Genomic DNA, 25374 nt, shown 5'->3' with positions numbered 1-25374 from the left:
TCTCTTTTCAGTGAACCGTGATGTCTTCTTGTGTGAATACTCACAAAGCTGAGAGCTTAAATTTTCTCACCTTCTAACAACCTGCAGAATGTTAATCAAATTTGAATGAAATTTGCATAAATTAAACTGCTGCTGAGGTAACTTACTCCCTGAACTGCTCTGAAAAGTTTTTTTCTGTGAGAGAGAGTCTATGGTTGCTTCTGACTCGAGTCAGCTCTTCTCTGAACTCCCCTAAAAGCTTTGAATCTCTGGGTTTGCTAAACTAAAGTCAACAATTGATTGTTTTGAAGTGAAAACAAAATAATGACCTTTCATGTTTCCTCTACTTAACATAAACTCTATAGTATGAACATCTTATTCCATTGACACTACACGATCCCCTGCTCTCTGACAATATATTGGATTAGGTGACTGTTCTATCAGGACATTCTGACTCTTCCTTTTGTAATCAAAATCCGTACACAAAACAAAACAACATCTTATGCCACTATTTTGAAATCCAAACTTATAAATATCACATAACATTCAGCACAATTACTGAGAGTGAGTGAGTGTGAGATTGCAAATGCAAGAGAGAGAGAACAAGTGAGAGAAAGAGCAAATGAGTAAGAGTGAGTGTGAGTGTGAGTAAGTACCCCGACACTGGACGTGAGCCAAGCATACACTCACCAGGTAAGGGCTGCTCAGAGCAGGGACACACACGTGCATTCCCTCATCCCCCTCCTTGCTGCACTGATCAAATATCCAAGCTGAAAAACCACACACTTTTGTATGAATTCTACAGAGATTCAGAATGTAAGGTTAGTGATAATTAAACAGTGGCACAGTGATTAGCACTGCTGCCTCACAGTGCCAGAGACCTGGGTTCAATTCCCGCCTCAGGCGACTGACTGTGTGGAGTTTGCACATTCTCCCCGCGTATGCGTGGGTTTCCTCCGGGTGCTCCGGTTTCCTCCCACAGTCCAAAAATGTGCAGGTTGGGTGAATTGGCCATGCTAAATTGCCCATAGTGTTAGGCGTAGGGGAATGGGTCTGGGTGGTTTGCGGGTCGGTGTTTTTGGGCCGAAGGGCCTGTTTCCACACTGTAACTAATCTAATCTAATCTAAATCGACTCCTGTCTTAGCGGCAATTCCAATCCCCTACCCCGGTGACTAGGAGTTGGGATCTGGTCTGTGAAATAACTCCACAGAGGCTGTTATCCCCTTGCCAAGCCACTCTTTATTTACACGTGCAAAGCACTTAACACTGGTCTGGCATCCTCAGAGCCAGCTCTCAGAATGAACAAAACCTCTGACATTCCTGATTCTGTCAACCAGATTGGACTAGATTAACAGCCCGAATTAGGAAATGCATATTCTATGAGATCCACTTAGCCGAATTCATTCCAATTACTATACCTGTCCCCCTCAAAGTCCAGGGAAGTAGGCCTGTTCTTTCTCTTGTACCCTCTCCTGGGGCATTTTCATACTGGGTCCAGTTCCTCCAACTCAGTCTCAGATACGGGTAGCGTGTATGGGACTATAACCCTCCTCTTCTGCCAGGACCATCTCGAACAAATTCATCCTCTTTAGCAAAACAGGCAGCGAGGCTGCGAGATCCACGATGTCTATCTCAGACTCTGGGGTCTCTTTGCTGTTAGACACAGGGGGAGAACCTATGGGATGCAACAGGCTTTCTGGCTGTTTTGAGTGGCCGGGTATGTTTTGCCCCTGCCCTTTTTCTGGGTTTGCAGGTTTCATGTGGCCATATCCTTGTTCAGAACTGCCTCACCTACCCAAACTTTGTGTGCCACAGGACCTGGGCTCTTATCAACCATGACTCTTATCCATGCGGGGCCACGTTCGTAGTTTCAACATTAAACTTCGCCCACTAAAGTAAATTGTCTTTCTCGTGTAGAGGAGTCTTGTGTTTGGTATTGACATTCCTGATGCCATTTCACTCCCACCTCCAGGTCCGGGAAGATCAGATTTAACCTGGTGTGGAGTCTTCTCCCCATTAGCAACTCTGTCCCTGTCGTTGCATGAGGGCATAGGAACCAGGACAGTTTGGTACCAAGTGAAGCTGTAGGCTATTTCTTTAAGCCTGCCTTCAGATTTTGGACTGCTGTTTCTGCCAGAATGATTGGACGACGAATGGTATGGATCTGTCCTTATACACTAAATGCCGTTCCACTGTAGGAAATCTCAAATTCCTTGCTGGTAAATGATGGCCTGTTGTCCATGGCCAACACTTCCGGGAATCTGGAAAGGGAACCGGCAGGCAGTGCAGGGATCCCTTGTGGCCGTTCCCCTTAATAGAAAGTATACTGTGTTGGGGGGGGCGACTTACCTGGGGTAAGCCATGGGGTACAGGTCTCTGGCACAAAGTCTGTCCCTGTTGCTCAGAAGGGAAAGGGCAGAGGAGCAGAGCATTCGTCATTGGGGACTCCATTGTTAGGGGGACAGGTAGGAGGTTCTGTGGGAATGAGAGTGACTCACGGTTGATGTATTGTCTCCCAGGTGCCATGGCTCATGATGTCTCTGATCATGTTTTCGGGATCCTTGAAGGGGAGGGGGGAGCAGCTCCAAGTCGTGGTCAACATAGGTGCCAACAGCATAGGTAGGAAAAGGGATGGGGATATAAGGCAGAAATTTAGGGAGCTAAGGTGAAAGCTTAGAGCTACAACAAGCAGAGTTGTTATCTCTGGTTTGTTACCCGTACCACGTGCTAGTAAGGCAAGGAATAGGGAGAGAGAGGAATTGAAGACGTGGCTACAGGCATTGTGCAAGAGGGAGGGTTTTGGATACCTGGATAACTGGGGCTAATTCTGGGGTAGGTGGGACCTCTACAAACAGGATGGTCCACACCTGAACCAGAGAGGTACCAATATGCTGGGGGGAAATTTTGCTAATGCTCTCCAGGTGTGTTTAAACTAATTCAGCAGGGGGATGGGAACCCAAACTGTAGTGCGAGTATACAGGAGGTTGAGAGTAGTGAGGACCAAAATACGATTTCAAGGTTGCAAGAGGGCACCAGCAAGTTAGAAGAAGGCTTGAAGTGTGTCTACTTCAATGCCAGGAGCATCCGGAATAAGGTGGGTGAACTTGCAGCATGGGTTGGTAACTGGGATTTCGATGTTGTGGCTATTTCAGAGACATGGCTAGAGGAGGGACAGGAATGGTTGTTGCAGGTTCTGGGGTTGAGATGTTCCAGTGTGAACAGACAGGATGGTAAATGTTGGGCGGGGATGGTGGCATTGTTAGTCAAGGACAGTATTACAGTGGCAGAAAGGACATTTGAGTGCTCGTGTACTGAGGTACTATGGGCTGAGGTTAGAAATAGGAAAGGAGAGGTCACCCTGTTGGGAATTTTCTATAGGCCTCTGAATAGTTCTAGAGATGTAGATGAAAGGATAGCAAAGATAATTCTTGATAGGAACGAGAGTGACAGGGTAGTTGTTATGGAGTACTTTAACTTTCCAAATATTGACAGGAAATATGATAGTTTGAGTTTTTTATATGGGTTAGTTTTTGTCCGATGTGAGCAGGAGGGTTTCCTGACACGTGTGTAGACAGGCCAACAAAGGGTGAGGCCATGTTAGATTTGGTACTGGGTAATAAATCTGGCCAGGTGTTAGATATGAAAGTGTGTGAGCACTTTGGTGATAGTGACCACGATTTGGTTATGTTTAATTTAGCAATGGAAAGGGATAGATATATACTGCAGGGCAAGAGTGAGAGCTGGGGGAAAGGCAATTACGAAGCGATTAGGCAAGATTTAGGATGCATAGGATGGGAAAGGAAACTACAGGGGATGGGCACAATTGAAATGTGGAGCTTATTTAAGGAACAGCTCCTGCGTGTCTTTGATGAGTATGTACCTGTCAGGCAGGGAGGAAGTGGTCAAGCGGGGGAGCCGTGGTTTACTAAAGAAGTCGAATCTCTTGTCAAGACGAAGAAGAAGGCTTATGGTAGGATGAGACATGAAGGCTCAGTTAGGACACTTGAGAGTTACGAGTTAGCCAGGAAAGACCAAACGAAAGATTTAAGAAGAGCCAGGAGGGGACATGAGAAGTCGTTGGCGGATAGGATCAAGAAAAACCCTAAAGTTTTCTATCGGTATATCAGGAATAAAATGGATTATGGACGTATGGAGTCAGCTATTACATGGGGGCATAGCTTTAAATTAAGGGGGGGGTAGGTATAGGACAGATGTTAGGGGTAGGTTCTTTACTCAGCGAGTCGTGAGTTCATGGAATGCCCTGCCAGTAGCAGTGGTGGACTCTCCCTCATTATGGGCATTTAAGCGGGCATTGGATAGGCATATGGAGGATAGTGGGCTAGTGTAGGTTAGGTGGGCTTGGATCGGCGCAACATCGAGGGCCGAAGGGCCTGTACAGCGCTGTATTCTTCTAAAAGAATGACGAGAGTAAGATTAGGGCCAATCAAGGACAGGAGTGGGAAGTTGTGCGTGGAGTCCGAGGAGCTAAGGGAAATACTAAATGAATATTCACACTGGAAAATGACAATGTTGTCAAGGAGAATACTGAGATACAGGCTACCAGACTAGACGGGATTGGGGTTCACAAGGAGGAGGTGTTAGCAACTCTGGACAGTGTGAAAATAGATCAGTCCCCTGAGCCAGATGAAATTTATCCTAGGATTCTCTGGGAAGCCAGGGAGGAGATTGCAGAGCCTTTGGATTTGATCTTTATGTCGTCATTGTCTACAGGAATAGTGACAGATGACTGGAGATAGCAAAGATGTTCCCTTGTTCAAGAAGGGGTGTAGAGGCAACCCTCGTAATTACAGACTAGTGAGCCTTACTTCGGCTGTGGGTAAAGTGTTGGAAAAGGTTATAAGAGATAGGATTTACAATCATCTAGAAAGGAATAAGTTGATTAGGGATAGTCAACATGGTTCTGTGAAGGGTAGATCGTGCCTCACAAACTTTATTGAGTTCTTTTGAGATGGTGACCAAACAGGTGGATTAAGGTAAAGCAGTTGATGTGGTGTATATGGATTTCAGTAAGGCATTTGATAAAGTTCTCCACGGTAAGCTATTGCACAAAGTACAGAGGCATGGGATTGAGGGTGATTTAGTGGTTTGGATTAGAAATTGGCTAGCTGAAAGAAGAAAGAGGGTGGTGGTTGATGGGAGACGTTCATCCTGGAGTTCAGTTACTAGTGGTGTACTGCAAGAATCTGCTTTGGGTCCACTGCTGTTTGTCATCTTTATCAACGACCTGGGTGAAGGCGTAGAAGGATGGGATAGTAAATTTGAGGATAACACTAAGGTCAGTAGAGTTGTCAACAGTACAGAAGGATCTTGTAGGTTACAGGGGGATATAGATAAGCTGTAGAACTGGGCTGAGAGGTGGCAAATGGAGTTTAATGTGGAAAACTGTGAGGTGATTCACTTTGGAGGGAGCAACAGGAATGCAGAGTACTGGGCTAATGGTAAGATTCTTGGTAGAGTAGATAAACAGAGTGATCTCGGTGTCCATGTACATAGATCCCTGAAAGTTGCCACCCAAGTTGATAGAGTTATTAAGAAGGCATACCCTGTGTTAGCTTTTATTGGTAGAGGGATTGAATTTCAGAACCATGAGGTCATGCTGCAGCTGTACAAAACTCTGGAGCGGCCGCACTTGGAGTATTCAGTGCAGTTCTGGTCACTGCATTATAGGAAGGATGTGGAGGCTTTGGAAAGGGTTCAGAGGAGATGTATTAGGATGTTGCCTGGTATGGAGGGAAGGTCTTACGAGGAAAGGCTGAGGGACTTGACGCTGTTTTTGTTAGAGAGAAGAAGGTTGAGAGGTGACTTAATTGAGACATATAAGATAATCAGAGGGTTAGATAGGGTAGACAGTCAGAGCATTTTTCCTCGGATGGTGATGGCTAGCATGAAGGGGCATAGCTTTAAATTGAGGGGTGATAGATATAGGTCAGATGTCAGAGGTAGTTTCTTTACTCAGAGTAGGAGAAAGGGTGTGGAATGCCCTGCTTGCAACAGTACTAGACTTGCCAACTTTGAGGGCATTTAAATGGTCATTGGATAGACGTATGGATGAAAATGGAATCGTGTAGGTTAGATGGGCTTCAGATTAGTTTCACAGGTCGGTGCAACATCAAATGCCGAAGGGCCTGTACTGCTCTCAATGTTCTAGGCTCTGTTGCAAAAGATGCTTGCAGCTTTTCTATCCTCATCCCTGTGTTTGACAAATAAACTCTATGCACATCTGACCACTTTGAGTGGGCATCCACAATGACTAAGAACGTTGGGCCCATGAAAGGCCGGTGTTGTCGACTTGTAACTGAGTCCAGGGTTTACCCGGCTATTCCCACAACTGGGGGGGAGCGTCTGGTGGTAATTTTTATTTTTGGCACTCTGGGTACTGCCCCCAAATGCAGCATCCAATCTTAGTTATCACAATATAACTTCACACCAACATCTTCATTCTGGACACTCTTGGATGGCCCTAGTGGAGTTCAGTCCGTATCTGGCAGTGTCCTTTGCTTGGGACAATCGCTCTTGCTCCCCACAATAAAATGCTACCCTCTTTGGTGATCTGATCTCACCATGTCTAGAAAGGTTTCAATTCTGGTTGCAATGGCCTTTTGTTTTCCTCCATTACTACCAGCTGTTTTAGTTTTGCCAGGACCCGATCTTTTTGCGTCCACAGTCTGATATTGTATGCAGTGACTGGAAGTGTGTCCAGAAAGCCAGAACAGACTCTTCCAGTGGTGGTACCAACTGGACAGTGTTCCAACTTGTAATTATTTGCACTTAGAATGAGAGCCCACCACTGAATTCGACCTGAAGCAATGATGGCACTGTTTTGTCCTCTCTGAGTTGTCCTAGCAGGGGTTTGTGTTCAGTTACTATTACAAGTTGATGTCCATAAAGGTGTTGGCGGAACTTTCTCACACCAAAGATGACCGCCAAACTTTCCTTCTCTCTCTGGGTGTATTTGCGCTCAGCATCAGCCAAAGTCCAGGAATTACAAAGTATTTGGTGTTCTTCTCCATTTGGTTATCTGTGAGCCAACACTACATCCGTACCAGATGGTGAGGCATTGCACATCAGCGCCACATCTTGCTTGGGATCGTAATGTGCCAAAATTTTGGACAAAGATAGTTGCTTCTTCACTTCCCTAAAGGCTACATATTGGCTCTGAGACCAATTCCAAGGCTAAGCGTTTTTGAATAGCAGATATACGGGTGTAAGGATGGAGGCCAGTTTATATATGAATTTTCTGTAATAATTCACTAACCCAAGAAAAGCTCTCTGCTCTGGTACTGACTTGGAACCGGGGCATCTTTGATCTTCCTCGCTTGGTCTTCCAACAGTGTGATCGGTCTTGTCAATTCTATAGCCAAGTAAGTCACTCGGGGTACTTGGAACGTGCACTTTTCCCTTCTAAGGCGTATGCCTGCCTTGGACAAATGTCTAAGGACGATGTCCAAGTTCTCTAAGTGATTTTTATTGGTCTTTCCTGTTTTTCGAACACTATCCAGGGATAGCCCTTGTAAAATGTTCTCCATTGTCCAGTAAAAAATGGCACAGGCTGATGATACCCCAAATGGTCTTGTGTATTGGTACCTTATGGATATTAATTGTAGCATACTTCTGGGAATCCTCATCTAACAGCAGTTACAAGTACACATCGCTGATGTTGCAGCTTTGTGAATGATAACTCCCCTGCCAGTTTTGTGTAAAAGTCTTCTATGTGAGGGATTGGGTGTTTATCTAGTTGCAGAAAGCAGTTTACCATTTGCTTGAAATACTCACAAAGGGGATCTGACCCATCAGGCTTCACAATTGGTATGATCAGTGCTGCCCATTCTGCAAACTGGACTGGTTTAAAGATTCCACCACTTTTCAGCTTCCTGATTTCAGTTTCTACTTTTGCACATAAGGCAAATGGCACTGGGCAGACCTTACAGAATCATGGAGTTACTTCCCGGTCAACGTGCAAAAGGTGGCCTTGTCTCCTTTGATGGTCCCTCAACCTTCCTGAAAAACGTCTAGGTATTTAATTAAGACTTCATTCAGGCAGCCATTTTCTCATTGAGAAATGTTGGGATAATCAAGGTGAACCTTTCTCAACCAATTTCATCCCATCAGGCTTGGGTCCAAGTCTTTTACTATAAGCAGTGGGAACTGAACCAGCAGCTTCTCTCATGAGACGGGAACTGAAGTCGTACCCTTAATTTGTAAATCGGTCCTCAGTCTAGCTGAGGTCTTTCGCAAACCTAAGGTTTGGAGTCCAGAGCAAATTGTGTTAAAGACTGGTTCTGCAATCATTGATACAGCCAAGCCAGTACCAACCGAGTGATCATTTAACCATATGTTTATTTTCATTGATTCTGACTTGTACGTTGCTAAGCAATTTAACTGTTCCAAACCAGTTGGAGGTGGGCTTTCTAGGGTGTGCACTGTGAGTTCTCTTACTGAATTCTGGCCTAGTGGGACTCTTTTGTTGTCTTGAGTCTGCATACAGACAGCAACTACAATGGCTCGTCGGCCTGGATCCTGAAGCAAATGTTAACCATTTGGTTGAGACTTGACTTTGTTTTGGGGTTTTGCTGTGGGATGGCCTTGAGTCCTTCTGTTCAGGGTATGTCCTGAGTGAAGCTTTGCAATTGCTTCTTTCAAGTGGTGTACACCAACCGCAGTCGGCCCGGTGAGAGTGTCCACTTCCATTGGCAAACCACATGAGCATAACTCATATGCTCCACTTGCCGCATTCTCTGATGCCAAAGCCAGTAGTGGTGCCTGATTGGAGTCCAGTTGGACTTCAGCTAGTAGGTACTTTTACATGATCACATCATTAATCCCACATACCAAATGGTCTCTCGGCATCTCATTAGGAGTTAAACCAAAATCATATGCCTCTGGCAATCGCCTTAACCTTGTCAAAAATTCTGACATGTATACCCCTGGTTCTTGAACTGCTGAGTAATAACAATAGTTCCTCAGAATTAGAGGAAGCTTGGGGTTGTAATATTTCTTAAGTAAATCTGTCAACTCTTGAAAGGTTTTAGTACCTGGTGCCTCAGAGAACATTAGCCTCCTAATAGCCAGAAAAGCTGCTGGCCCACACACTGTCAGGAGAATAACTCATTGCTTTTCATTTGCACAGAAAAAAAAAACACATTCTTTCCACATACTGGTCCCAGACTTTGATGGCAGAAGCAAACAGGTTATGCTTTCCAAATAACAGCATGATGCCAGAAATGTTTAACCCAACTCAAAGTTGACTGTTGTGAGTGCATTTTTCAGGAACGTATTTCTTTTTCTCTCATTGCCACTGACGCAACTCCACACAGGCCAGTATCCCACCTCCAAGTCACCTGTTAGATACATGTGGAGAGTCCTTGATACTGATCCAACTCTCTCAGAGCCAGCTCTCAGAGTGAGCAGGATGTCTGAAACTCTTATTCTTTGTCTGTCAGCCAACGTTCCCTGATTGGAACAGATATACAGTCCCTAATCAGGGATCTTATATTCTATGAGGTCCACCTGGCTTCCCTTATTACAATCACTATAGCCTGTATTTCTCTAACTCTGTTTCTTAAACAAAATAACAAACAAAATTGGTCGGTTGGCTCTGCTCACTCTGTAATGGAACATTTTTTGGAATTACTCATTTTTTTCAGAATGATCAACTTATTGCTTTGACTTTTGTTTTGCCCGGCAAGTTATTAATGATGTCCTCAGTGACATTCATGTTTAATGTTCTCACAAACCAGAACTCAGAGAACTGCTGCTGTGTTTGTTGCTGGAAGGCTCACGGGAAGCCCGACTGGTTTTTTTGGAGGCATGGCAAAAGGTGTTTTTTTTTTGCTTCATTGGAAATGAAAGGTGTGAGAAGTGTTCAGCACATCTGACACAGCATTTGTGCAGAGAGAAAACAGATGCCAGTGATCCTGCACTGGGAATAGTGAAGGTTGTGAACCCAGACTGTTGACCTTGGCTTCTCTCTCTACAGCGGTTGCCAAGTCTGGGCTGAGCATTTCCAGATCTTATTTCAGCTTCTGCAGTAGGTTCCTCTCCTATTCATGATTGGTATCTGTAAACATGGTTATTTTTAATTAATTGAGAAACATTTATCACTCAATGCAAAGCGTATTTTTTTTCTGTTAAGTCCACTGTATGGATTAGAATAGTAATTATTGCAAGCAAATTGGTTGGTGCTCATTTACTGGAATGTTTACTCTTGCTACTAATAAGCTTGGAAGTGAAACCAGGAATCATGAACCAATGTCACTGTGAAAGCAAGATATTCTCAGTAGTAGATGGGATTGCTGCTTGCATTGCTTGTGAAATCAAGTCTTTTGGATGTTGCTGATCTGACATTGCATTGGGCCAGATTCACTGTGCGAGCGTAAATGAACAATTGAGCTGTGAACAATGGCTGACAATCACTGTAAAGCGTGTCTGAAACCCAACCTTTTGATGCGCTTTACAAACATGAAGGGGAGGGTCGACGGGGTTGGGATGGTGGGGAGCGGCTGGATAAAAGGGTCCAGTTGCAAGAGAAAAACAACAGGATCCAGGAATTCACTCCCTCGGCCTGCTCAACAGCTTAATCCTCTCTGGAGAAAAGTTAAAAATCACACAACACCAGGTTATAGTCCAACAGGTTTATAAAGCTAATGCAGTCACCCTGTAACCTTAGAGAGTATAAAATAATGCACTTACTATAAAATCAGTTGCAGGTGATGGTGCTGACACGATGGTGTAGATTTGGGAAAGTGGTGTTGCTGTTTCTTCTACACGCACTGTGACTCCTATGTGAGGTCAAAATATTGGTTCAAGTAAATGGTATCAGGAGCAGTAATGGCTGGAGTGTACATTAGAAAGACTCAGTGTCTTGGTATTCTCACTATTTGTTCCACCCCCACAGAACCAGACCTTAATAGACAAGAACCCAGAAACCAAAACCAGTTCCTAGTGAGGATGAGCTTACAGCTCAAAATTGTGTTGACTTCAAACTCATTACAAAATGACAACCTGAAAGGCTGGTTTAGAAAACTGAGAATTGAGATTTGGGGTTTGAAATGAACCATTGAGCAAGCCTGGGCTGTATCTTACCAGATATCAGATAGGTGTCATTTTCATCAAGTTTCAAGAAGGGTTTCTCTCTGTCAGGTCTGGTGAGTTTTTCTCATGTCATTATTCCAAAATCACTTCATTAACTAGGGACTGCATCCCTATGACATCATTCTCAACCTATGCTGGTTGGATCCTCCCACCCACCATAGGAGTAAGTATTTGTAGCTACCGGGATACCTGGCACTTGCACCAGCCGTGCATCCAGGGGCTGGCATCCTGAACTGCCCTTTACCATTAATGTAGTGGCACGTGGCCACAAAGCAATGCCTCTCACAGTGAGTAGTTGGCACAGCTGACAATGTCCTGCATGTACAACTGCACAGACCTAGTCTTGGCATGTTTAAGCTCCAGGCCACACAGTTTACCCATCCTTAGCTACATGCCATCTTACAACTCTCAGTGTTTCTTTCTCTCTCAGTGCCCGCTGTAATCCAGCATCTTTTCGTTGTTCACTGTGGACTATTATATGTAGGAAAGCCTTCAAACTGTTCATCTTTATTTGCTAAAACCCAATGTGAACATGAGACACACAAGCAGAAACTGTCTTTGGAACAGCAATACAGTGCTTGCATGTTGAGTACTGACAGTTTGATAATCAGTGAGTGATCCCTGCACCCATCTCGTATTTACTGAAATTGGGTGTCAGTTACCTCCTGTCTGACTTGTAGCATCCAGCCTTCCTGGGCCCTGTCATGGTGAAGGTGAATGTCATCATTCTCCTCATTAGAAGACTGCTCCCACACTCTCAGCTCATCAGTCTCCACCACGCCCACCTTTGTACTTGCTCCATTTGTACAAAGTGCGAACGCTAAGATTATACAGCACACTCTGTTCAGGCTGTGCTGTAAGTACTCTACCATCCCAACTATATCTTCAGGAGACTAATCATCTCCTTGATGACTGTGGTCAATGATTGGACTGCACTCTGTCAACAGTCCACCTCAGTTTGGGGGTTTCATAGACACATAGAAGCATAGAAGATAGGACTAATGTGAGGCTATTTGACCTTCCAAGCCTGCTTGGTCATTCATTATGATCTTTACCTAGGGACTGCATCCCTATGACATCATTCTCAACCTATGCTGGTTGGATTCTCCCACTTACCATAGGAGTATTTGTACTTACCGGGATACCTGGCACTCACACCAGCCATTTTGAGGGTGAGACCATGTGACCCTTCAAACCTGCTCGGTCATTCATTATGATCTCACTCTAATCTCATTCTCCCTCCAAATCTCTTGATCCTTTCAGCTACATCTTTCTCCTTCTTGAAAACACGTAATGCTTTGGCCTCAGTCACTATCTGTGGAAGTGAACTCCAGAGGCTCACCACTCTCAAGGTGAAGACATTTCTCCGTATCTCAGTCCTACCACTTATCCTTAAACCATGACTCTCTGGTTGAATAATAGAGTGACCAGCCATGTTTGTAGAAGGTAGTCCAGGAACCATCCTGGCAATTGTGACTCCTAACTGGGCCAGTGTACTGGAAATGAACAGCTTGCTATTCCTGGAGTTATCGCAAAACTTAAAGAACTCAAAAGTACATGAAACCTGTCTAATTATCTGTCCTTTAGACCCAGTTTGTCAGAAAGTAAGGGCCAGGCTTCTGTACTCAAAACACTTGATTCTAATGATCGATAAGCAATTTTGTACTATCCATGTTACTAGTTAAAACTTTAATGTACTGCTTAAACACCCCCATTGCACAAACAAACACAGGCTAAAACTATGGGTATAATACACGGAGGGAAAGACTGCGAAGGCAGTGGTCCCTGTCCACAGGGCTTGCCACGGTTACCCTTACACTTATCAGAATGCTGCTTCCTGACCTTCCTCATCTGGATACATTCACTTGCTTGCAGGAGGCAGAGGGTGACTGCTTCACACTCAGAAAGATTACTTATTAATTTTGCAGCCACTGGAGAGGGAAAATGAGCAGATTTCCCGCAGGCTTGAGATACGTTTGACAGCACGGCAGAAACAGCTCCCTGTACTCCAGAGATCTGAAAGAGCCACTCCCACATCAGTTCAATGCAGCTGTCACCATGACGACCACTGGGAGAGAATGGCCATCATCTCCCTTGAGTCACAGGTTCCTGTGTCTATAGTTGGTGTAATTCAGTGACAGGCTGTGCCTGACCGATCCAAAGGGAAGGGCAGTGAGGATGGTAGACTCTGACCCACCCCTCCTGTATCTCCTGAGGGAACCTCTCCCTGTCCAACAGCTGCTGGGAGCTTTCTGTTGGCCTTGGGTTTGCTGACACACCTATTGCTCCTTTGTTCCTTTGTTCCTTTGTTACAACCCAACAGTGGGCCCTGCTGTGCCTGATATATTGCTCGCATTTCCAGTGAACCTGTGTAGGCAATGTTAGAAACAGAACAAGTAATGACAGTAATGAGAGCAGCCTTCCACACTCAAAAGGGCCACTTTACATGATGCTCCATACAGTGGGACATAGAGACGCTCATGGAATGCTACATGACACTTTGCATTGCACTTTATTGAAATAAAAGCACCATTAAACACGTCCTAAATATACAGTAACAGACTGCATGTGCTTTCATCGATGAAAGCATTGAGTATAGGAGTTGGGACATCATATTGCAGCTGTATAAGACATTGATAAGGTCACATTTGGAGTACTGTGTGCAGTTCTAGTCACCCTATTATAGAAAGGATATTATTAAACTACAAAGAGTGCAGAAAATATTTACCAGGATGTTACCTGGACTAGAAGGTCTGAGTTATAAGAAGAGGCTGGAAAAGCTGGGACTTTTTTCTCTAGACCATCGGGGAATGAGGAGTAACCTTACAGAGGGCTATAAAATCATGTCATGATTTGGAGATGCCGGAGTTGGACTGAGTGTACAAAGTTAAAAATCTCACAACACCAGGTCGATGACAACTACCTGATAAAGGAATAGCGCTCCAAAAGCTAGTGCTTCCAAATAAACCTGTTGGACTATAACCTGGTGTAGTGAGATTTTTAACTAGATAAGGTAGATAGTCCAAAACTTTTCCCCATGGTAGGGAACTCTAAAAACTAGAGGGCAGTGGTTTAAGGTGAGAGCAGAGAGATACAAAGGGTCCGGGGGCAATTTGTTTCCACACAGAGGGTGGTTAGTGTCTGGACCAGGTTCCCGGAGAGAGTGGTGGAGGCAAATATAATTTAGTCATTTAAGAAACATTTGGACAAGTACATGGATGGAAAAGGTATGGAGGGATATCGACCAAACGCAGGCAAATGGGACTATATTAATCATGAAAACTAGACGGCATGGGACAGGTTGGGCCGAAGGGCCTGTTTACATGCTTTAACCTTCTATGACTCTATGATTGTGGGTACTGAACACTGTTCCTCCAAGCTCCACATCATCCACAAAAGGCATTATTGTAGAAACACTGTGTTGTATTCGATTTATAGGTCAAGGTAAGAGGAAGCAGTTCCATGCCCTTCTGCAGCCAATGAGACCTTGAATTGTTTTTGTGAATTGCCTGTGATTACTAATGCTTCATGGAAAGGACTATCTTCAATCTGCAATGACCAATGACATGGTCGAGATTACTTGTGATTTGGATCTCACACAGTTGGAAACTGCCTGGATTTCACATACACAATACTCTGACACTGCCTGTATTTCTCACACCCCATACTCGACACTGCCTGGATTTCATGCACAATACTTTGACACTGCCTGTATTTCACACAGACCATACTCAACACTGCCTGTATTTCATGCACAATACTCTGACACTGCCTGTATTTCACACACACCATGCTCTGACACTGCCTGTATTTCATACACAACGCTGTGACGCAGCCTGTATTTCACCCACACATGATGTCTGACACTGCTTGTATTTCACATGCTCCATGCTTTGACACTGCTTGTATTTCACACACACCACAGACTAACACTGCCTGGATTTCACACACACCAAGCTCTGACACTGCCTGTGTTTCTCTCACACACACACACACGCATGCTTTGACATAGCTTGTATTTCACACACACTAAGCACTGACACTGCCTGTATTTTACACACAATGCTTGACACAGCCTGTATTTCTCTCTCTCACACGCACACATGCATGCGTTGACACAGCTTGTATTTCGCACACACAAAATGCCTGACACTGCCTGTATGTACACGTACACAATGCCTGACACTGCCTTTATTTCACACACACAATGCTTGACACAGTCTGTATTTCTATCTCTCACACATACACCCACATCATGCTTTAACACAGCTTGCATTTCACACACACACAATGCCTTACACTGCCAGTATTTCATCTATACCATGCTCTGACACTGCCTGTATTTCACACACACCACACAGTAACACTGTCTGGATTTCATGCACACCAAGCACTGACACTGCCTGTATTTCTCACACACAATCATGCATACGTTGACACAGCTTGTATTTCACATACACACAATATCTGACAGTGCCTGTATTTGCACCTACACAATGCCTGACCCTGCCAATATTTCACACACACACAATGCTTGACACTGTCTGTATTTCACACTCACCCACAACACACACATGCTTTGATACTGCTCGTTTGTCACACATAATGCATGACACTGCCTGTATTTTCTCTCACACGCACACACACAATGCCTGACTTTGCCTGTATTTCACACACACAAACAATGCCTGACACTGCTTGTATTTCACACACGCACACACAAAGCTCTGACACTGCCTGTATTTCACACACACAATGCTTGACACAGCCTGTGTATATCTCTCTCTCTCACACACACATACATGACTGCTCTGACACAGCTTGTATTTCACACACACATAATGCCTGACATTTACTGTATTTTACATAGACACAATACCTAACACTGCCTATATTTCACACACACACACAATGCCTGACACTGCCTGTATTTCATACACACAATGCTTGACACAGGCCGACATTTCACACACACACACATGCATGCTTTGACACTGCTTGTATTTCACACACACATAATGCTTGACACCGTCTGTATTTCACACACACATACACATAATGCCTGACACTGCTTGTATTTCACACAACGCAATCCCTGACACTGCCAATATTTTACATACACCATGCTCTGTCTCTGCCTGTATTTCACACACTCCGTGCTTTGACACTGCCTGTAGTTCACATACACCACGCTCTAACCCTGCCCCAATTTTATGCACACCATTCTCTGACACTGCCTGTATTCCATACACAATGCTGTGACACTGCTGGGTGTTCATGTGCACTGTACTCTGACTCTGTCATATTTCACGCACACTGTGCTCTGATGATTTCCACCATAACCCGTCAAGTGATAATTGATGCAATGGCCTTTGTAGGGGTTTCTCTGATCATTCAGACATTGAGCTCACATCTTAATCCAGAAAAGAAATCACTGACTTTGCCCACGTTATGTATGGACGCCGCTATTTTCCAATCACAGTGTGTAGTTCGGAAAGAATACTTTATGGGAGGTGAAGCAAGTTGAGTTGGATGTTGTGAGTAATAGGCTCAGCCTAGCTATCTGGTTCCCTCCTCACCCTGATCCTCCATCTCCCTGTCTATCTGGAACTCTCTGGAGAGGCCATCACAACTGTCCCACCCCTTCCAATGTTCCAACTCCCCTGCTGCATTTATGACTGTAACTCTCATTCTTAGCTCTTACACCCTGCTCCTCAAGTTTAATCCTGCCCAAGCACCGTGACCACTTCCCCCATTGTGTGCCTTGCCACCCATACTCACCCTTCCCCACTTGCAAACACTACCAGTTCCCCACTTTGAGCACTTCGCTGTCCTTGTCCCTTCAGTATTCCAGAGTGCTGCCTTCACTGGCCAACATTAAGTCCCCTCGCTGCCCCATCACAACAGTGTCCTTTGATACACCCCCCCACCCGTTCTTGATGTACATTGAGCTAGTTCCCCAGGACTGATCCCACACCATCCCTTCCCCGAACCCAGACTGACTCCATACTGACATGGCCAGACAGATCCAACTGAATTCTGACCAGACTCTGAGTGACCAGGCTCTGACTGGACACACTCTGACTGAAGGCTGACCAGGCTCTGACTGGCCATGCCTTGACTACGAAACCCTGACAGAAAGCTGACCAGGCCCTAACTGACCAGGCCTTGACTGAAGGCTGATCAGGCCCTCACTGACCATACCCTGACTGACCAGGCCCTGACTGACCAGGCCTTGACTGAAGGCTGACCAGGCCCTGACTGAATGCTGACCAGGCCCTGACTGACCAGCCCTGACTCAAGACTGACCATGGCCTGCCCACTCTCCAATCAGAATCCTGGCTGAAAATCCATGAATCCTGCTGACTGCCTGCACTTGGACCTGCAAGACTGACTGTGGTCCAATCCTGTGATTGGATTGAGGCAGAGCCCCTGACCCTGACTCCCCAGCATATATGACTGAGAATTGCGCAAGCCCCTGGACTGTGAGAGGATACTGGCCTTGACTGACTATACACCCGGTCTCATTACAGTACACCCAGCCTGGGCATAACTGAGGACTGCTCTCACTTTGAGTTTGAGACATGGCCACTCAGTAGTGTCCATGTAATGTGTTTGCTGTGTTTGTTGATGCCACATGACAGTGATAGTGTGAGCACAGTGCCACACAGCACCATGTCCAGTCCTTTGACTGATCACTACTGACAACCAGGACTTGAGTCTCCATGAAACAGAAAGGCAAGACAGAGTTTAAGTCTGACTGAGGGTATAACGTGCAAAAAGGCAAGGCAAGGATCTTGTGATCTAACTGAATGTAAAGTGAGTGAGTGATAAGAGAGTGTGCGAGCCACCCTATAATACAGCCTGCCCCAGTCTGTGGGCCAGCTGCCAGTCCCTGTGTGGACAGTGTCTTTGAGGCAGTATTACATTGGGAGGTGCTGGGGCAGTATTAAGATGCAGGAGCATACCACATATGGATCAGAGATGTGCCATGAGGGTTCACTGACGCTGGTATACATTGGATGCCAGTGTTCATGGATATGAGGTCATACAATCACAGAGCTGTACAGCACAGAAACAGACCCTTCTGTGCAACTCGTCCATACTGATCTGAAATACTAAATTAATCTAGTCCCATTTGTCAGCATTTGGCCCATATCCTTCTAAACACTTCCAATTCATATACCCATCCAGATGTCTTTTAAATGTTGCAATTGTACCCACCTCCACCACTTCCTCTGGCAGCTCCTTCCATACACGCAGCACCCTTTGCGTGAAAAAGTTTAGATCTTATCCCTCTCACCTTAAACCTATGCCCTCTAGTTTTGGACTCCCCTACCCTGGAAAAAGACCTTGACTATTCACCCTGTCCATGCCCCTCATGATTTTATTAATCTCTATAAGGCCACCCCTCAGTCTCCGACATTCCAGGGAAAATAACCCTAACCTGTTCAACCTCTCCCTAAATCTCTCCCTCTCCTACCCTGGCAACATCCTTGTAAATTATTTCTGAACCATTTCAAGTTTCACAACATCTTTCCGATAGCACGGAGACCAGAATTGGACATTGTATTCCAAAAGTAGCCTAACCAATGTCCTGTACAGCCGCAACATGACCTCCCAACATCTGTACTCAATATTCTGACCAATAAAGGAAAGCATACCAAACGCCTTTTTCACTATTTTGTCTACCTGTGACTCCACTTTCAAGGAACTATGAACCTGCACTCCAAGGTTTCATTGTTTGACAACACTCCCAAGGACTTTGCTAATACGTGTATCAGTCCTGTCTCATTTGCCCTACCAATATACAGCACCTCACATTCACAGTGTGGATGGACACAACACAGGAGACTTGAGCAACTATTTTCCAAGATGAAGGGACAGAGAAGTAAGCAGTGAGATGGAGTCATCAGGTACTAGCTCTGACTTTCACGTCGGGCGTTGTCACTGTTTTTATCCAGCAGGATGAATACGATACTGGGATTAAGGTGAGATTAACCGTTAATGAGCAATGAGCCTTGATAACACAAGCCACATTGTTGTCACTCAGTTGTGGCAATTTCTCTCCAGAACCAGGACTTGGTTGGAAAGTGTGATAGTGTTGAGAGTGTGTTGCTGGAAAAGCACAGCAAGTCAGGCAGCATCCGAGGCCTCATCCCTGATGAAGGGCGCCAGCCCGATTTTCCTGCTCCTCGGATGCTGCCTGACCTGCTGCGCTTTTCCAGCAACACACTCTCAACTCTGATCTCCAGCATCTGCAGACCTCACTGTGTCCTGGAAAGTGTGATACTTTGGTCTTTATATTTAACTTTTTATCTGATAATCAAGGACCTTTTTCAACATCTCACAAGGCTGGGAAGATTCTGCTGCCTGAATATGCCTGTCCCAAAGTGAGGTTGGGAATACATTCTCCTCAGCTTACAAACATTTCTCAAAGCTCACAGAAAGCTAAAAATCAAGAGTGAAATCTCTTACCTCCTGGAGTTTGAAACTGGACTCCACACTTTTCATCTGGGACATCTTGTACAAGCAGATTAATTTGTTCAATGCGACGGTCCGTATTAAACGTATTGATGGTTACAGTGAGGATGTATATGGGAATCCATTCAAAATCCAAGTATACTGGGTCATTTAGATATATCTGAAGCAGACAGTAGTTTTAGAAAGTTGCGGGACTGATGAACATTGACAGATTCAAAGCAAGTCTTGTACCAGGTTCTGAACAATGACTCGGGGTGAGCAATAAATAGCACCTCGCTGTTTCCTGAGAATGAATTTTAAAAGCTACAGACCAATTGTTCAAAGACACCTTTATACCAGATGTTCCCTATGATGTGGAACTGAGTCCAATGTACAGCAAAGACCTAGCAATGAGTTCCTTTCAGACTCCTGAGTACATTCAAACCAAATATTGAGGGATTTCTAGTCTAGTGTCTATAACGCAGAGTGTGAATTTTCTTTAGCCTGGTCTGGTACAGAAACCAAAGCGCAGTTGACCATGGCCTATTCTGAACATTAAATTCCAATTTGTGGAGAGTCCAGCCAAGCCTGGACAGTTGACAATTTCATTTGCTCACAGCACAACCCTGGGGATTACCAGTAATTTCTAACTGGAGAAGATTCCAGGATAATATAGTACAGTCAGTGACTCAAAGGCACCATTGGCTCATGAGTGAGCACTCTCTGAGTGCCTCTGGGTGAAGGGGACAGAGCACTACACATACCTGAACTGTGTAATACATGGTATCATCAATCTGATGTGTCTTTCTCGCAGTGTGCAGGAAGAATTGATCCCTTGGCATGGAGGTGACAGTGATCCCTGTGATCTCATCGTCAATCACAACTACCTGGAATTCATTGATCTTGGTTCCTGGAAGACTGTTCTCGGGCACTGTCACAATGCTGACAAAATTTTCTATAACTGAACAGAGCAAGAAAACAGAAAAATCCCAACAATTTCAACAAGCGCTTCAGGAGGTTATCATGTATCGGTGAGCTTCAACTCATTGGGAGCACTCTTGCCTTGTGATCTGGCTGCAGTGTCAGAGGGTTCATCTTTCAGATGACATGTCACGTTAAGACCCTGACTGCGCTTTCTGGTCAATGTCAATGACCGTCCCATGGTCCTTTTCTGACGAAGACCAATGCGGTGATGCCCAGTGTCTCGCAAACATTTGTTGCCCTAATGAACAATCGGGTTCCTCAAAGGATAAGACACTGAAAGAGAGAATTGGGTAATCTGCACACAGCTGCTTGTGGGATCTTGCTGTGTATGCATTAGCTATTGTGAAATTTTCCATCGAAGAGAAGGTGAGTTCAAAACTGATATGAGAAGAAACGACTTCTCTCAGAGGGTTGTGAATCTGTGGGACTCACTGCCCCAATCTTCAGTGGAGGCAGAATCAATCAATAGATTCAAGAAAGAAATGGATAAGGGAAGCATGATAAACGGCTATGGGGAGCAGGCAGGAGAGTGGAGTTGAGTCCAGGCTATCGTCCTGCTCCTATCCCCTATGTTCCCAACTCACCATTCCACAATGTCTCAAAGAGGCAGCAATCTACTCCATCCCTCAGTCTCCTTTTCAACCTCCCCCACTGTCCTCTTTCATTTCCTCCCTCTAACTCCAAATCTGTCCAACCTGAAAGCAAGTTACTTGTTAAAAGACTTACTGATTTCGCCTCCGTCACTGAAGTTATCTGAAACAGAACATGAGAAACAGATCGCAATCAATCATCAGGACATTACAAAGAGCAGGGAGTGAGTGAGAGAATTTAAGTCCTTTAAAACCTCACTGCAGTTTTTATTCTGACCTGTTGAGTTTGGGAAAGAATGACACAGTTCTGAGGACAGACACTGTTACAAGTGCAGGGTTTAATAAAATGTGGAACCAGTGGGAACAGGCAGCTCTGTATTTTGGCGTTGTACATTATTAGGCCAACAGAAATAGATAGATAGATAGAGAGCGCGAGAGAGAGAAGGGATACACAAACGAAAGAAGAGATACACAAACTAATAGCAAGGCAAACAGTGACAAATATGGACTCACATACACAAACACACAACATTCACAGTCAGACACATGCTCACACATTCACACACTCTCCCAGACACATTCAGGCAGTCCCTCAGAGACACGCACACATGCACATACTGAGACTTACACACAGACCTCACATGTATAATTACACTTATGCACAAAGACACACATACATGATCAACCAGACATGCTCACATATACAAACACAAACATGCGAAGAATAACGTAAATCCACATTTAAGCAGAGTCCCACATTTGCACAGGCACTTCAGCAGAATAAAGATGAACAATAACGAAGAGGATCAATAAATAGCTACCCAAGGAAGGTAGGATTCTTCTTCAGATATTCCATGTAAACACAGAAGGTGTCACTGTAAGGAGTAATTCATCAATAACATGAGAAACAAGGAAGTAGACTGAGTATTTCAACTTACTCCTCACGACAAGAACTAGGGGAAGCAGCCTGAGGAATGATGGCAGCTCCATTCTGTGAGACCTTGATGGAAAGTCTCTCACCAAGTCAGATTCTTCTGTCACTGGGTATCACCCTGGTCACTCTAAGTTCTCCCTCTGCCTCAACCCACCCTTGAATGGCTAATAAAGTGCTAGGTAGAGCTACAAGGTGTCAGGACCTAGCAACAGAGAAACAGAGGCTGTCCCACCCACAAAACATAGAAACACAGACTGTCTGACCCACACAACACAAAAACACAGGCTAACACACAAAAAGAACACAAAAATACAATTTAACTCAACCATACAACACAGAAACATAGGCTAACTCACTCAAGCAATATAAAAACACAGACTAAAATACTAAACACAGAAATACACACTGTCAAGCACACAACAGAGAAAAACAACACAACCCAGAAACAGAGGGTGTCTCACTCACATCACACAGGAGCACAGACTGTCCAAATTGTGCAATACAGAAACACAGGCAGACCTAACCACAAAACACAGACAATCTCACCCACACAGCATAGCAATACAGAATATCTCTTCACACAACACAGAAACACCAGCAGTCTTACACACAAGGAAATACAGGCTGCCTCATGCATACAGCATGAAAACACAGACTGTCACACACACACACTCAAAGCAGAAAGGCAGCCTCACAATCACCACATAAAAACACAGATTGCCTCACCCAAACATCACAGAAACAAACAGAATGCAACAGAAATGAATATAGTCTTACCCACGCATCACAAAAACACTTGCTGTGTGAATCACACAATAATAAAAGCCAGACTGTGTCAACCATAAAACACAGAACCACAGGCAGTCTCACCCACACAACACAGAAAGACAGACCGTCCTATTCCATCTGAACTGCCTTCTGCAGTGGCTTAGCAAATCAACCAGTGAGTAAGACAATTGCTGATCTTGGCAACAATGCTGCTATTTCTTTTAAGCTATTCTGCAGTCCAGACCCAGATGTTTAGAAAGTTTTAGTCCCTCAAATAAAAGGCATTCAAACTCTTAAAACACAATTCAATTAAATAACATATTATTACCAGGAATATAGGGATTTTAAAATGTTTATTTTGTTTAATGCATATTCTAGACATATAAAGTTTCAATAACTGAAAGAAAAACAAATGGAATTGTTCTGAGGATAGTTTTCTTCAAGAGATTTGTGGGTAAATGGTGCCACAAAGTGCAGTGTGATAGGTTCTTAAACGTGAACATTGGAGTATGAGCTAAAATCAGAGGCAGAAATGTTTCAAAGAAACCTGCTACTGTGTTTTGAATATGCATGGTGATGTAAGATGCTCAATGAAAATTATGATGAAATAATAGATGTTTAAATGCTGGAAAAGATTACATGAGTGATGCATTCTGCAAAGTTTGTCTCTCTCCAGATCCTTATTTCTGGGAATTTTACACTCTAGTTATGGCCCCTCAGACATTCCCAACTCCTTTCTCATCAACACTGACAGCCATTCCTGAGCTTTAAGTTCTTGAATTCAATCCTTAAATTCCTCCACCTCACTAACCCTTTCCTCCTCCTTTAAAGTTTTTAGAAGTCCAGCTCTTTAATAAAGTATTTGATGATGTGATTGTGAATTTGGGAGGTGTGGTTAGTAAGTTTGCGAATGACAATAAAATTGGTTGTGTAGTGGACAGTGAAGAAGGTTACCTCAGATTACAACAAGACCTTGATCAGATTTGCTGATGGGCCAAAGAGTGGCCAATGAAGTTTAATCTAGATAAATTTGAGATGCTACATTTTGGTAGGGCAAATCAGGGCAGGACTTATACACTTAATGGTAAGGTCCCAGGATGAGTTGCAAAATAAAGAGAACTTGGAGTGCAGGTTCATTGTTCCTTGAAAGTGGAGTTGCAGGTAGGCAGGATAGTGAAGAAGGCATTTGGTCAGTGCATTGAGTTTAGGAGTTAGCAGGTCATGTTGCGGCTGTACAGAACATTGCTCGACCACTTTTGGAATACTGCATTCAATTCTGGTCTCCGGGCTAAAGGAAAGATGTTGTTAAATTTAAAAGTATTTAGAAAAAGATTTACAAAGATGTAAGGGAGAGGCTGAATAGGCTGGGGCTGTTTTCCCTGGAGCGTTGGAGGCTGAGGGGAGTGACCTTATAGAAGTTTATAACTTCATCAGGGGCTTGGACAGGGTGAACAGTCAAGGTCTTTTCCCTGTGTTAGGGAAGTCCACAATTAGGGGGCATAGGTTTAGGGTGGGAGGGGAAAGATCTAAAAGGGACCTAAGAGGCAATTATTTCATGCAGAGTCTGGTGTGTGTATAGAATGAGCTGCCAGAGGAAGTGGTGGAGGTTGGTACAATTACAACATTTGAAAGGCATCTGGATGGGTATATGAATAGGAAGGGTTTAGAGGGATATGGGCCAAATGCTGACAAATGTGACTAAATTAGGTTGGGATATCTGGTTGGTTTGGATGAATTGGACTGAAGGGTCCGTTTCTGTGCTGTACATCTCTATGGCTCTATAACCTCCACATTTTGTGGCAAACTTTTGATTTATTTTTGTGAAGTATCATGGAGCATTTTATTAAAATAAAGTCATGGTATAAATGCAAATCGTATACAATTTTTCAGATCCTCTCCACAAGTTTTCTGTCCTCCGTCATTTCATATTAGTGCGGTAAACTCTACATTTCTTCTGCGTATACCCCAGTCAGCCCTCATTTAACAATAGTCTTGTTCAGCTTTTCCGCTGTCCTCACATTGGATGCTGGAGAATTAAAGACAGGAGCGCATAGCATAGTTGCTAAGCTGCAAACTACAATGACTCATATTTTATGTCAACAACATCAGAAAACCTTAGACATTCTGCTACACAAGAACTAAACAATAAACTACGGTATTGTGAATGAGAGGTTAATTTGCAGTTGTATAACATGCCTGACCTGACAAAGGTAGGTATTGCCTCATAAACCTGGAGAGTGAGGTCCATTATTTCAACTCTGCCCTGCCCCAGGACTATTGGACTGGTATTGTTCTGTCCCATTTGATGTATGTTTCCCATGGACTTGTTTGTGCTTCCTCACATTTGGCTGCAACAACAAAATCACATACACAAACACACTCAAACACACACAGCAATTCAATACAGTACATCAGGGGTGGGGGGTGAGTATGGCATATAATGTTTGCAGATCTTTATCTCATCTCCCCTTCTGGTTGTCTTGGATCAGACTATCAAAAACATTTATCTTAAAAGGTTCCTAAGCAAGGGAAAAACCATCTTA

At 44.2% G+C, this 25374-nt stretch overlaps 1 protein-coding gene across 1 annotated transcript in view; it reads right to left on the bottom strand.

Moving 5' to 3' along the window:
* The window catches only part of LOC122559137 (cadherin-related family member 4-like), a 327985-nt gene that overhangs the window by 145360 nt on the left and 157251 nt on the right, over positions 1-25374 (bottom strand). Inside the window, exons 4-5 of the mRNA XM_087993996.1 lie at positions 21266-21292; positions 20320-20516 (exon numbers count right to left, since the gene is read on the bottom strand). Coding sequence (XP_087850122.1) covers positions 20320-20516; positions 21266-21292 — 224 coding nt within the window. The remainder of the gene's footprint in view (positions 1-20319; positions 20517-21265; positions 21293-25374) is intronic.

This window comes from Chiloscyllium plagiosum, unplaced genomic scaffold, assembly GCF_037043375.1.
Source record: "Chiloscyllium plagiosum isolate Xiang-an unplaced genomic scaffold, Cpla_swu_hap1 HiC_scaffold_14, whole genome shotgun sequence".
In the NCBI taxonomy this organism is placed as follows: Eukaryota; Metazoa; Chordata; class Chondrichthyes; order Orectolobiformes; family Hemiscylliidae; genus Chiloscyllium; species Chiloscyllium plagiosum.
The sequence above is the reverse complement of the archived record's forward strand: the minus strand, read 5'-3'. Positions and strand labels throughout refer to the sequence as shown.